We start from the raw sequence: 15597 nt of genomic DNA on the forward strand, positions 1-15597 counted from the left end.
GGATGCCTGGTAGGCACTACATTCCTAAATTTCAGAGTCATGTATGTATATATAACTTCTTATTCAATGTGGATGTCAAACTACCATCTCAACCTTACAGATGTGAAACTGAACTCCTGATCATTCTCCATAGATCTGCTCCTCTCGTGGCCTTCCTGATCTTAGTTAATGATTGCTTCATCCTTGGCTGTTTGAGCCAATCCCTGGCAACCGCATGTCTCTCAAATGCTATATCCAATCCATCAGCAAATCCTATTAGTCTGCTATCAGGAATATATCCAGAATCCCTCCACTTCTTGTTCCCTCCACCTTTACAAATCTGGTCCAGGCCACCGTCAACTCTAATCTGGTTTATTGTAAAAGCCTGCCTCCTTATTCCAGCCATGCCTCCTTCAGACAATACTCAAGATGGCAGAAAGAATGACGTTTTTAAAACCCAAGTCAGATCAGAGTACTCTTCTGCCTATGACCCTTCAATGCCTTTCCACCTCACTCAGGGTCAGATTCAAAGTCTTCACAATGGCTGAAAGTCCTTTCACAGTTTGACTCCCTACTACCTCTCTGACATCTGTTACTTTTCCTTCCTACCCATGCTGCTCCTACCACTCTGACATCATTAATTCTTGAAAAAGCCAATCACAACCTTCCCTCCAGACCTCTGCAGTTGCTGCCTTGTTTTTCTCCCAGAGACCCATGCAGCTTGCTACCTCACTCTGCAGGCCTTTGGTTCCAGTATGAGATTGTCAGTGAGGCGTTCTGTAGCCACTTTGTTTAAAATTATACTCCATCCCCTGAAATTCCCTACCTTTTCTCTACTTTACTTTGTTCTAAGGTACTTACTACTATTTGATATTTATTTATTGATTGATTGGTTGGCTGTCCGATTCCTCCCACCAGAACGTAAGCTTCATGAGGACAGGAATTTTCACTGATACAGCTCTAAAATTTCAGCAATGCCTGGACCACAGGAGGCACATTCCATAATGTATACATGCAGTGAATGAATGAATGAATGAATGAGTGAACTCGTGAATGAGGGGGAAAACAAATGACAAAGTTGGGTACCTACTTAACAGAAGAAAAAATATAATGAGACTAGATATATGAGAGGGAAGATAGTGGAGAATGAATGTGAATATAACCATCTTTAAAGGCTTGAATGGCTGTCTTTATAAATAAGGAAGAGACTAACTCTAGAAAAGGGACCAAAGAAGAGGAGTAGAACTGATCTACAAAGTAGCAGAAAGGTAGACCATGGCTCAGTTAAGAGAAAAGAACTTGGCTAGCATTAGGACATGTTCCACAAAGAAACCAGCTTCCTTGGGAAGTGGTGAGCTCTCTAGCCCTATAACAGTTCAAGCAGAACGTAGGGAGGACTCCTTCAATGGTTGCCTACTTGAAGTACATGACTTCTGAGGCCCCTTTTAAGTTACCACTGATTCTATGGATGCAAAATCATAAGCTAACTATCATGCTGGTCTTGCTTTCTCATTGTTGTTACCAGCATAATAAAAGACTACAAAATCAAGTGAGCATGGCTAATTATAGTTGCAGTATCCTGGCTTTCAAGAGTTTCCAAAATATTGCCCCACCCTACCTCTCTTACTTTTCTTTACTGCCAGGAATAATTATTCCTAGGCTAGCTTCATTTTTTACATGTTTAACATTTCTGCATTTCCCTCCATGTGTTCATGCTAATCTTTATGCTAAGACAGGAATCTTTACCCCTACTTTCCACCAGCCTGACCCTACCCAAACATCAGGTCCCCTTTCTCAAAAATGACCTATGGCTGGCCCTAAGGAATAGTAATCTCTTCTCTTCTGACCTTTACTTGCTCTGCTCCATAAAATCAAAATTAGTACTTCACTATACATTGTGTGCAGCACTATGCAATGCATTCCCTGTGTGTGTGTGTGTGTGTGTGTGTGTGTGTGTGTAACAAACTCTTATTTGCTAATATGTTTGTGTATGTGTCTGGTTTCTCTAACCACAGCACTCTCTGAAAGCTCACTGTGTACAGAATTAATGCCTCATGTACTGTATTAATTTAGTACAGTGCTGGGCACATCACTGGTTTCAAATAAGCCCTCACCAATTGACGGACCAATCAATTACAAAATGGAAAATCCAGCCAGCAGGCTCAAGCTTTGTCTATCGGAAATTACTTTCCTAAAAAGCATTTTTCCTTCCTTTACAGATCAATTGCAAAGTCAAAATTCAAACACTGCAGATTTCACAAACAGGAATAGCTGGCAAGTATTGGGCTTTACAAATAATGAATGTGCACATCAAAACAAAAGTTGTAGATGTTTGTAAAAGTGTATACATGCAGCTGATATGAGCAGAGACAAGCTAAGAACCCCTCTTCCCAGCCCAAGTAAAGAATAAAGCTGACCCTGATAGAGTACAGCATTAGTACATGGCTTCCAAATCACAAGAATATTTGTGGAGTACAGTTTAGCTTCACCAATCGCAAAAGCCAAAACCAAAACAAAACCCCACAAAAACCGACATATTAATTTGGCAAATCCCCCTTGTTTGCTGATCTTTCAGACTTTTACAGCATCTACAAATGAAGACAATGAGGTCTGTTTCATGAAGAGATAAGCCTACACGTTCTACATCTCTGTAGTTGATACTAGAGTAAGAAATGGAAATGATAGCAATCTTTCTATGCTGCCTATCAGAGATCCTAATCCAACTTTCTCTACAGAGTTCCATACTGAAAAGAGTATGGCTAGCCTATGCTAATCAATTATGTTTATAAGTATCGTACAGGTTTGATTCAACCTCTTAAGGATTAAGATCAAATGGCAAATGTTCAAATCACTTACAGCATAAGTCACTAGAATATAATTCTTTATAATATGAAATATATACTTGGCACGTAGCATTACTTTTCTAGAATAATAATAATAATAATAATAATATTTATCCTAAGTCAGGGCTTCCTATGTGCCAGACATTGTTTTAAGCAAGCACTTTAGATATATTAAGCTATTCAATCTTCAGAAAGGCCCAGTATTATAGGTATTATTGTCATCTCCACTCTATTTATGAGGGAATCGAGGTACAGAGAGTTTAAATAAGTTTCCCAAGGGCAAGTGGAGACTTCAGAGGAATAAAGATTGCTATGTATAAGTCCCTAGAGCCAGGAATAAGCAGATCTAGTATTTGAACCAGAACAGTCTGGTTCCAGAATTGACGTTCTTAACCACTATACTACACAGCCTCTGAACAATTTGTAGGCTCTAATTGAGAGGTATGTGTAATGGTGAAAAGGACATATGTTTCACATTTGCACTCACATAAGCCTGGTTTACATCTCAGCTGTGCAATTTACTTGGCTGTGTGGCCTTGGACAAATTATTTAACATCTCTGAACATTGTTGTTTTTCAACCACGTAGAGAGGATGATACTGCTTGTCTTGTAATTATTTGTTGTATTCGCAATAATCTTTATGAATCACTCATCACGGTATACAGTATATGGTAAGTATTCAAAAAGTTATCATTATTACTCAAAAAGTAGCCCCAAATTTGATATTTTATAGTATCTGCATAATTCTCTATTAGTTCACAGGTAAATTATTGAATAAACTTCAAATAAATGGAAATGCATCTGGCCATAATTCTTTGGGAAAAGACAATGTTGTAGCTACATGTACCCTAATTAATATCATTTCAACATTAATAGTGCTCATCAAAATGATTAAAAGTTCTAATACTTAACCTGTCAATCGAAGGGGTTAAATCTAAGGCAAGAGCTAACCTTACTCCACTTCATATTATTGATAAATTTATTTCATAATAGCTGAGTAAAAAAAAAATCTAACTCACTGAATTTTTAGTTGTATTGTCAGTAAAATGCATGACAATGTTGAGCAATATACGCAATTTTGTTGGCTCAAAAGTTATGCATGTCTTTTCAAAATCAGCTATAAAAATTGATCTTACCCCCATTCTCTCAAGAAGTCAATAGCAATCTTTGAATTTCTTGTTTCTTTTCCCTCTTGTAATAACCTCACATCTAATGAAGACGAATTTCCAAAGATGAACCCCAGGGAGTTAATAATCTATCAAATACAACTACTTAAAAGAGAATATGAATCCTTAAGTAGAAATAATACCTGGCTTCACATTGCAAGTATTACCAAAGCTGGGCAGAGGAAAATAGTCAGCACTGAAAATTAAAGAATAAGACATTCTGGTCACTGCCTGCACATCCGTAGCTTCATTCTATAGTCTTAAAGGGTCCTTCCATAAAGGACCCACTGCACTACTGGAAACAGAATCCTCAGTCTCTAAATTTCAGAGCTCCTCTAATGCCATCATACACCACAACCAAGGGTTGTAGGCACTCTTTTTTCAAATAGCACAGCCAAACTCATAACTGTGCCAGAATAGGGCACAAAATAGAAACGTATTTTGAGGACAATCCCTCAGTCATTAGGCATGATGGAGGCAGAGACCTAGATTTAAACCCTTGCTCTCTCTGACCTTTTGGCAGCCACAGAACCTTTTCTTTACCTTATTTAGAGGATTATGTGATTTATATACCTAAAGTGTCTAGTGTGCAGTAGATCTTCAATAAACAGTAGATGCTGTTGAGTTGTTTTAGTTTTTTTTTTTTTTTTATTTTACATGCATTGCTGTGTGTTGAATTATTTTGATCCAGAGCCACTTCAATGTACCCTTTGGTAAGGGGAAATAAATTAAATAGAGTTGCTACAGCTCATATTTTCAAATAATTATCAGGGACCTAAAATGGTACCTTTGACAGCCTTCCAGACTATGGCAAGAGACACCCATTACGTATCGCTCGATACATAGGGACATGACTGGAACAAACAGAGGGGATCACAAAGGTTCTCAAACTTAAATTTTTGATTCTCTGCTCAAAAGAGATTGCATATGGTCTCAGAGACAGGATTAAAAGGAGACATTTATCACAGAGTTAAAATAAATTTGTATTTTGTTTCATGTGACCCTACTTCCCAAAGTGCACTATGGATTGGTATTTTTTATAAATCGTCTAAATAGCTAGTAAATAGCCTACTTACATTGCATTGTATTACTGATGTTAAAAGTATTATTTTTAAAAACACAAACATTTACCATACAGAAGAATTTGATAAACCTACTTTGGCATATGTCATCATCTGTTTAGAGATTGAGATTCTCAAATAACAAAGTGGCTTAAGCCTCCCTTACCTTGCAAAAGTTCTGCCACAGAGTAAAGAAGTTGACTATATGGTATGAAATAAAATATAGTTTTATTGTGATAGTAAATCTGTATTTAATAGTGATGATAGTGGTAAAATATCACCTTTACTGATACTGTACCAAGCACCATAAAAGAACTTTCAAAAACACTGCCTCATTGAATCCTCTCAACAATTGTACGACATCAGTGCCACTATTCATTTCATTTCACACATGAGGAAACAGAGGCTCAGAGAAGTTCAATAACTTCCCCGGGCAGGTGGCCCAGCGTTTGAACCTTGGTGGTCAAACTCCAGTGCTCCTCTCTAGAGCACTCTCATGTATGGCACAGATTCATGGCCCAGACCGCTTTCATTGGCGTGTTTTTTTTTTTTTTTTGTATTCTATTTACTATTCCAAATTAATTTTATGCTTTAAATACATGCTTCTGAAACCAACTTTTTGTTCCATGAGGTTGTTGTTTTAAGTGTCTTTAAAACTAAGCAGGTCTTTACTTTTCCTCTGAGGCACATCTCTCAACTCCAGATGAGGCTGTCCCATGTGCCTTGGCGTGTGGCATAGCTCCTCATGGCTCCTTCCAGCTAACAGTGAGCCCAGCTGCCTCTAACTCCATTTCTCTCTCTCAAGCCCGGTCCCAAGTATCTTCCCAAGCTGATTGCAGCCGCCTCAGGCCAGTGCCTCCAGCAAGGTCCTCTGGTTTATCACCCCTGTGCCTCTAGGTCTGGGTGTGCTGGAACCTACAGGCGTCTGCATCCCCGCTTATCCCCATGGCTGTGGTTACAAAGGGCCTCTTTTAAATGCAGACAGCCAGTCAGCCAACTCGAAATTTATACCAGAAATCTATTACCTAATTTTTAAACAAAATGACATGAAATCAGACTTGAAGATATCAAAAACATGTCTAGTTTCTGATTTAAGCAAGAAAATCCACATTGTTATTGCTTCCACCACAGAATAATTTACTGCAACAGGAGTTCTGGATCTTACGCCAAAAATGAGGTCCTCTAACCAATGTCAAGGCCAATTATCTTGTGGTAGATCCCACAACAAAAGCAGACTATTGTGATTAGAGTCAGAAGCACCACCCAGAGAAGCTGGAAAGCTTCTGGGGATTTCTTAAGGTTGGTTTTTATTTTTTCTCCCCATATGTCTGCTTAAATAAACTACCAGAAACATTGTGTGTGGGCACTGAACATCTAAGATTAGTTTGCGAGACAAGGAGAGGGGAGACCAGGTTTGTTTTGAGCTGTTGAGCAGGAGCCAGGCTGTAAGACCGTGCGCGCGTGCGTGTGTTTGTGTGTGTGTGTGTGTGTGTGTGTGAGAGAGAGAGAGAGAGAGAGAGAGAGAGAGAGAGACACTGCAGAGATCACCACAGCCTAGTCCCTGGATAGGTCTTGATCTCCTTCCTTCCCCAATCTCCTTCCCAAACACACTGCCAGTAGCCATCCTGTGGTTTCCCAGTGGGAGGGGAAAGCCCAGGTGGCCACATTCAGGAACACTCACCCCACGGTAAAGAACTGCCTCATCTCCTGTCTCCGAGACCTCATCAGTTGCTTATATTCCCCGATCCGGAGCTTTTTGCCATCAACAATGCAGGTGCGTTTCGGTCGAGGTTTGTATTTATAGTTCGGGTACTTCTCTAGGTGGATCTTGCTTAGCCGGGCCTGCTCTTCATAGTAAGGTTGCTTCTCTTGGTTGGACATGGATTTCCAGCGAGACCCTAAACAAAAACAGCTGTTAAGTACCCAAGTGGTCAAGGCAACATATTCATGGAAACTACTGGGTATACCTTCCCACCGCTTTACTCACCTCTGGCTCTGGGTAGCTCCTACCACCGCATCCCACTGAGCCTCCCCAGCAGTCTTGTATAGACCATAGAGCAAAGAATAATTTTGTATATGGCAACATTTATTACATTATTTCTTTCAATGACTTAAAGCTGGTGCTACAAAAAGTATATTATTTTAAAACATGTCTCTGCTGCTTAAAGATCGCCTCCTACACCAATGTCCTTCCCCCATCTATTGGTCGTCTATCTCTCTCAAAGGGTGAAAAACTGAAACTTCCAAAGCATACTCTCAAGGCTGACAGGATTCTCAGAAAAAGCTCTCCCGCTTTCAGAGATTCAAACGTCTGTCAACTTGTCCAGGCATCTTTAGGGAAGCTACTTACTGAGAAGGTGTCGGCAGATGTTGGTATCCTTCCATATATAAAAACCCAGTGTGCGCACTGTCTCCCCTGGCCTAGGGTAATTAAAAAGCCTAAACTCTACTTAAGTTCTAGCTTTCGAACCGGAAGGTACAGTTGGAATGATATATACCATTTTCAAGTACTACAAATGTTCATTCAGAGCTGTACCAATGACAGCACAAAAATTTTTAATGTGGTTTATAGAGGAAGAAGGAAAAGTATTCACTTCTCTAATATTGTTTATAAAGAATTACCTAAACACTTGACGAAGAAGGGATGTGTTTTTTTACATGTATCAAATTGCATTTTTGTGTGTCGCTGGTGAATAAAGCGGTAACAGCTGTGCTGACTGGATGTTAGCTAATCTTCAGTGGAGATTTTTCATACATAAACAAATGGAAAGTCGTACAAATCTTCTCTGTAGCCAGCAGTATCCTGGTCTGCTTTAATAGCACATCCATCCCTGTTCTTTCCTGATTGTTGTGCAAAAGTTGTGTAGAAAGTCTACACAGACAGACTTCTCCGTGTTCTGCTGACTCCCAGTAGCTTAAAGCCCCAGTTAACAGAGGATTCTTGGCACTCTTGAAATGCTTGTGCTTCAAAGTTTATATTTTAATGAATACACTTACTATATTCTTAATATTTTTTTTTCACAGGATGCACACCAAGAATATAGATTGCCTACAGCTGCCAAGATGGAAACAGAGAGTTTCTATGCCCATCTGAGAGCTTACTCATGCTGCTACTAAAATGGCAAAAGAAGAAGAAGAAGAAGAAGAAGAAGAAGAAGAAGAAGAAGAAGAAGAAGGAGGAGGAGGAGGAGGAGGAGGGGAAGAAGAAGAAGAAGAAAAGAAAATTTCAAAATTAGGTCTCAAATTCAAGGACAGAGAAACTGATTTTCTTTTAAATGTCTATTAATTAGAAAAACAAAATTAACATGTCCATCAGGAACCTTTTGGTTTCAAAGGTACTTAAATTCAAAAGAATAATACTATCCCTGTGTATATCTCAGAAACTCTAAAAATAAAACCCTACCTCATTGTAGTGACATTTGGCATCCATCTTGAAATTCAAATATCTCAAGGAATAAAAGGGAAAAACTTACTTTTTAACATTTCACCACTATTTGATCTTATGTGTGTTTTAAATTTTCTTAGAGGTTACTGCCTCACAATGTCTCAGAATCAAGTTAAATTATTTATACAGTGACAAAACGTGTATTTGTGTATGTCCAGATCACTGATATTTACTAAGGTTAAATATTTATTGCTTTTGAACAAAACATTTAAAAAATGAAAACCACAGTTTAAGTCTGTAATGTTTTTCAGCTTCTTAAACGGCTCCCTTTGAGATTTTGTCACATCATGACAGCTTAAATAGAACAGTGCCTTCTGTGTTTTTTCTTTTTAAAGAGGAAACATGTTGACTGTAATGCTACATGTTGAATAAAATATGTTCAATATGTTGAACACAATAATTCCAAACTGTATAATCTGCACTAGCAAGCTTTACACTAATAGAACGAGGTTTGAGTTTAATCCTGAGAAACGGGAGAATCACTCTGGCAATTTACCACAAAACGGGCCTCTGCCCTGTGGTCTATGTGTTCAACTCACTGCTATGAAATTTGAACTCGTCATATCTTATTAAAGTAAATGTAGTTTCATTTTACAAGTTTTGAAGTTATCATTAGAGGCACTGTTCAACACTCCATGAATTTCACACTGTTTTGGGGCTCACCCTAGTTCCTGACGAGTCCTTTCAGAAGGATATTATGAACCCAAGAAAGGTAAAGCAGAAAACTGTAGGATCTGTGAATGTTTCCAAGGTTTCGGAGCAACTTAGGGATTTAAGAAGACTGAATAAGAAAAGGAGATAAGGCTTGTCTCCACCAATCCGGTTTAGCAGTACCTTTCACAGTTGCCAAATTCACAGTATTAACACACTATAAATAGTTTTGTCTCTAAAATAAGTTTTTTAGTCAGTCCTTCCCTGGCACCTCGTGGATATATAACCCCTAAACCTAAATGCCACACTGAAGGGTGGGGGACACAGAGATGGTGACGAAGTCTCTCGTGGCAGCTTGCTGAGCTACATCTAACCTCTGCAAACCACAGTCTCCCTTAGGTGTCAAGTTATGCCCCTGTTTTACACTCTGGGGGGCACTCGCAGGGTAGGAGGTCAGCATCAGCGACTGCACTCACCTAAGATTTTGCTAATGTTGGAGTTATGCATGTCGGGGAAGGCCTGAAGGATTTTCCTCCTCTCATCCTTCGCCCAAACCATGAAAGCATTCATTGGTCGCTTGATGTGTGGCTCGCTGCTGGCCCGGCTGCGGGCATCCCTGTAGACTCGTGCTTCAGCCACAGTGGCGCCTCCTGTTGGCCAACAATAATACTGCTGTAGTTTAGCTGCAGAGCCATTCATTGCTTTACTTCCTGTAATGTCAGGGCAGGAAGAACAAGATGGGTGCAAACGTTATTATCTGAGTAAGGTAACACAGCTTGCCGCCTGGTTCAGCTGTTTTCCCTACGCCCTTCTCTTCGTTTCAAGTGACCTCTTGGAAGAAGACGGTTTCAAATGACAATTCTATAGGCCCTTCTGATGGAGGCCTCAAAGACACACTGGGCAGAATTAATTTTGTATGTTTTATGCACCTAGTACATTTTTACTACAGGCACTTGCAGGTGGTGATTGTGCAATGACTGGCATTATTTTATGGTAACCTTTCCTGATGCGAGTCTTCCCTTCAAAAGCAGGCTCTCACCTATCATTTTAGCCTCATTTGCCAAAAACCGCAGCCACTTCAAACTATCTCTTTACCTCAAATAGAATTCTCTTTCACAATATTATGCCCTCTCCGGCACTCCTCTCGCTGCCTGGAAGCCCTTTCTACTCCTTCACTAGGTCCCACTAAGTCCCACTCATCCTTCAAGACCCAGTCACGTGTGGTGTGCTTCATGAATTAGTAAATTCAATAGAAAATATTAATTGAGCAATTACTATGAGTTAGGCATTATGGCAGCGGTTAGGGATGCAAAGGTAAATAAAAACAATCCCTGCGTTTAAGGAGCGCACAGATCAGAGGGGATACGGGCCCCAGGCAGTTATAATAGTGTGTGATAAATGCGTAATACTGCAGTATACAGGGTACCAGAAGGGCATCAGACAAGACAGTCAGCAAATGCCTCTTAGGAAAGGTGATGGGTAAGCTCTCTTGTGGAGGATGAATAAAAATTATCGCGTGAATAGGGGGAGGCAGACGGGAAGGGTAACTCAAGCCATTGGAACAGCATTCACAATGACGTTCCCCAGGCTGCGTTCGTTCCTTTTTCTTTTATGCTACATGAAATTACTTGTTTATGTAACTATCTCTCTCTAATCTTTCCACTCCATCCAAAGGAATATGAAACCCCTAAAGTTGGTGTTTCTGTTTTACTCATTCTTGTATCCCCAGGATTTCCCACATTGTAGATATTCAATAAATATTTATTAAGTAAAAGATTGGTTTTCAACTTATATGCAAACTAGTAGACTCAAAGGCATTTATTTCAAGGGTCCTGATACAGTTGTCTGCTGTTTAAGGGTAGTCCTTTAACATTCCCCTATGAAACTCTATCTAAACCTCTGATATTTTATAGTTTCTGAAGAGATGACTCTAGCTAGTAACATGCTAGATTGAAAGTTCTTTGACAATAAGGCAGGAACTGGCTCTCCTTCAACTGCTGTCTCCCTAGGCTCTGGTGAAGCACTTGGCATATAGAGATTGAATTAGTAAAATATGTTAAATTAGTGAATGAGTAAATGAGTGAATAAATGAATGGACACAGCTCTTGCTTGTTTTCAAGAACGCTGCTAGTGTCACATACTGATATATGCTTTGCAATGTGGCATCTACCTCATATCCCCCTATAGATTGAAAACTTCTATAGTTAAACGTAAAGTGGTTTGACCGGTGGCCTCAGCCAGGTTTTCTGCTGCATAAACAGGAAAGCCAACTCCCAAAAGTTTAGAAGCAAAATACACATTAAAACCAACATTTCCACTTTCTGGAAAAAGTAAAGCCTTTCAGCTCAGTGGAGTGATTATACAGGAACAACATGACCCAATCAATCTCTGGCCCTTCTACTCTATTTCTAGATACCTTGATTAAGTAGAAATTTGTTTGTGTCAGAGCTAGTAATAAATTAGAACATTAAAGTGCACTATTATTTGACAAATATGATCATCATTTATAGCAAACAAAAGACAGGATAAAGGGGCCCCGACTGGCTAATATTATCAATTCTTTTCTAAACATGAAAGAGGGCAGAGGGGCCACTTTGCGAAGACCATGCAAAAATAATATATTTTATAAACAGCCCTTCTTTTAGGCCTACTAGACAGAATGATCCCTTACATGAAACATCTCGGATCCCAAGATGCATAACTAATCTGCTACCTTTTTGCCACCATACCCACAGTACATTAATTTCATTTAAAATGCACTGACCATACAGGATAAATTGATTTCACTTTATATGGGTTTGACAGCCATGTTTATTGTGCAGTGAAATGTAGTGTAGCTTCCAGCTGACAATATCCATCAACACAGGGCAATATGCTGACTGCTGGGCCAGATGAAGGCATACATTACTCTGGAAGTGAAACACTCATTCAGATACGACAGTGTCTTCTCCTGAGGATCACCATGGTAATTTATGATGCCCTCAGTGCCATTACTTTACAACTGACATGGATTCAGCAATTTATATACTTGCATGCATGCACATAAAAGGAGACAGGCTTATGGAGAATGTCAGAGGCAAAAACATTTCAATAGTATTCTAAGGTAACTACTATGCCACAGGTGATTAACATTTGAGATTTGCTTTTACCGTCATAGCTTTCTCTCTACCTCTAGCAAAACCAAATAGTCAGCTTCCATTTATTTGTTCATTTAAAAGATGTATTTCATTGTGAATGGCAAGTTTTACTCTCCTATGGGCTGATGGAAATCATGGTGGCTTTTCAGACTCGGCTCTTAGTAGATCCTCTACTCCATACCAGTTGATTCTCTCAGACATGCCATACATATGCCCAATCTCTCTCCCTCTCATTCTGTACCTCAGTCTTAACAAACACTTCCTATTCTCCTTTCAAGGAACAGAGCTCAGGTCTCACCCCACCAACTACCCTACATCCACCTTGCCCCTTTCTCCCATAGTGCATGTTGTCTACATGACATTGAATTAATTTACAGAGCAGATATCTAGGACTCACCATAAATGCTCCCATAAATTAAGAAATTCAAGCATAGTACAAAGTATAAAAATGTGAATTAAGAGATAGAAAATAGAAAATGCATCTCTTTTATCTTGCCTCCTCTCCTCTCTTCCAAGGAAAGTCAAGTAAAAATGAATGAGGACATAGAGATAAATGAGCTAAATTAGGAATGTTATAGCAATGAACCAAGATTTGAGTAGAGACTTATCCAGGGAGACCAAGGTTTGAAACCACTTTTATACTGGACTGATATGTGATCAGAGTCAGAATTTTAAGAAAGTATTAAGAGGGCACAAAATCAAAAGAATATTTAGAAAGTGCTCCTTAACTTACCTAAACTTTGTTTCATAAGACAAAATGATTAGGGAGTTATTGTGGCAGCAGTAGAAATACATATGACCGGATATGTGTGTATAAAGTCCAAAATTTTAAAATGAAGATTGTATATTATATAAACCTTTTTAAACACATGAGGAAGATTCTATAGGATACTATAGAATTGTTTTCAAAAGGTGTGCTATTATTAGTCTGAACATTTGAAGCCTAAAATCCACTTTCTGTTATAATTAAAATCTACATATCAAGTGTAACTTCATACTGCTTCATTCATTTTTGGAAATAACACCAAGCTAAAAAAAAAAAAAAAAAAAAAAAAGCACTTCATTCTAAAATAGCCAATACTAGGGCACCTGGGTGGTTCAGTTGGTTAAGCATCAGCTCTTGATTTGGGCTCAGGTCACAATCTTACAGTTTGTGAGATTGAGCCCTGTGTCAGGCTCTGTGCTGTGTGGAGCCTACTTAGGATTCTCTTTCTCCCTTTCTCTCTGCCCCTCCCCCGCTGCACTCCCTCCCTCTCTCTCTCTCTCTCTCTCTCTCTCTCTCTCTCTTAGTAAACAAACAAACAAACTTCAAAAATAAATAAATAAGCGGTGCCTGGGTGGCTCAGTCTGTTTGGTGTCCGACTTCAGATCAGGTCATGATCTCCCAGTTTATGAGTTCGAGCCCCATGTCTGTCTCTGTGCTGACAGCTCAGAGCCTGCAGCCTGCTTCAGATTCTGTCTCCCTCTCTCTGTCCCTCCCCCATTTGCACTCTGTCTCTCTCTCTCATAAAAATAAATAAACATAAATAAATAAATAAATAGTCAGTGCTCTCCATCAGAATCCAGAATGGTCCCAGGGAATGTCTCACAATTCTATGATGGAGTGCCTTTTACTTTTAAGAGCAGAGGAATCATTTGTGAGTTCGATGTTCATGATACATCTCCTCATGAAAAGCAGTTAGAGAAAGCCTAGACCAAAAGCTATGTACCTAGAGACTACTACTTTCAGGCCGACCTAAGTGTCTTTAATTAAAAGCAATAGAAATCATAAATGACAGGTACTGAAAGGCCAGGAGGTCAATAACACCACACTAGGCACCACGGGAAAGAACTGTTCCCTGTACACCAGGAATTCCTGCTCTCTTCAACTTCCCCAGGGGGCTTGGTTTGATTAATTCATCCTTTGTCTCCCATATCATAGTTCAGTAAAGGCAAACTTTCAGTTAGACAAAGAAAGATAGTCTATGGGTAGAAAACTGAAATTGCCAAGGCAAAGACCTCCTTAGGAATCTGTGATTTAAATGATTTAAAATGAAGACAGAAAGTTGAGTTTTTCCAGGTGGGCTGGAAAGAAGGCCAGTGTAACCATCATAGCCTATGGCAATGGTCCTGAACTAATCCTAGAGAGGCCCGCTTCCTGGGTAAATTCCAAGGGTTATGTGAGTGAATGAGTAAGTGGTAAGTGTTTGGTATGTGTGTTCTTCCCTACAGAAGAAATTTGGCTAATTCTATAATGTGCCTAGTAATCATTTATTTATGCATTAATTCAGCAAACACTTCTGACAAATTTCAGATAGACCCAACATTGTGATTGGGTATACAAAGAATGATAACACATGTGCCTTTTTTTTTTTTTTTCAACGTTTATTTATTTTTGGGACAGAGAGAGACAGAGCATGAACGGGGGAGGGGCAGAGAGAGAGGGAGACACAGAATCGGAAACAGGCTCCAGGCTCTGAGCCGTCAGCCCAGAGCCTGACGCGGGGCTCGAACTCACGGACCGCGAGATCGTGACCTGGCTGAAGTCGGACGCTTAACCGACTGCGCCACCCAGGCGCCCCACATGTGCCTTTTTTTAAAGGGATTTGGTCCAGTGAGGGAAATAGACACATAAATAGAAAATTACAAAACAGTATAAGTGCCAACAAAGGTAATTTAAAAGTACTATGAAAGCAGAGGAGAGGGGCTATTAATGTTGTTGGAAGGAACAGAGATGAATATCAGGGAGGCTTCAGAGATGCAGCAGTGCTTGAGCAGCATCTTAAAGGAAGAGGAAAAATTTACCAGCAGGTATGGGTGCGAAAGTATTCTAGGCTGGAGAATCTGTGTGAATAAAGACACAGAGATACAGCAAAATGGTGGTAGAGTTTTAGGGAATAAAAAGAAGCTGACTCTGGCTTGGGCTTATAGAAGAAAATAGGGGAGCACCAAAAGATGAAATTAGAGAAGTAGAAGACAGATTTCTAGGTACCTTGAATGCCAAGTGAAGAAGTCTTCAAAGTTTTTAAGTGGGGGTAGTGACATGAACAAATATATTCAAGAAGACATCAAAATGGAAATCAAATGAGAAATTACCTCTGAATAATTCTCAATAAGTCTCAATGATTACTAATGAACTTATAATAAACCTATAATTTATAATCTGCAATATGCAATATACAGTAAAAGATTACTAGTTGTACAAAAAAACCCCACTAAAATATGACCCAGAGATAATAACAACCAAACAAAACAGAACAAACAAATAAAACCTCAACAGAAGGAGAAACTGAGATGACTCACATAGTGTAATTAACAAACAAGAGCTTTAAAGTA

The 15597-nt window shown here is 39.3% G+C and overlaps 1 protein-coding gene across 9 annotated transcripts in view; it reads right to left on the reverse strand.

Annotated features, from left to right (window-relative positions):
- SOX6 (SRY-box transcription factor 6) overlaps positions 1 to 15597 on the reverse strand; it is a 620069-nt gene that overhangs the window by 11308 nt on the left and 593164 nt on the right. For 6 of the 9 annotated variants that reach the window (XM_030330812.1, XM_030330808.1, XM_030330814.1 and 3 more), the window contains 2 exons: positions 9622 to 9855; positions 6731 to 6947 (listed from right to left, as the gene is read on the reverse strand). In XM_030330812.1, coding sequence (XP_030186672.1) covers positions 6731 to 6947; positions 9622 to 9855 — 451 coding nt within the window. The remainder of the gene's footprint in view (positions 1 to 6730; positions 6948 to 9621; positions 9856 to 15597) is intronic. The other 3 variants (XM_030330807.1, XM_030330815.1, XM_032594837.1) reach the window with 1 other exon arrangement.

The sequence above is a fragment of the Lynx canadensis genome, chromosome D1 (assembly GCF_007474595.2).
Source record: "Lynx canadensis isolate LIC74 chromosome D1, mLynCan4.pri.v2, whole genome shotgun sequence".
Classification (NCBI taxonomy): domain Eukaryota; kingdom Metazoa; phylum Chordata; class Mammalia; order Carnivora; family Felidae; genus Lynx; species Lynx canadensis.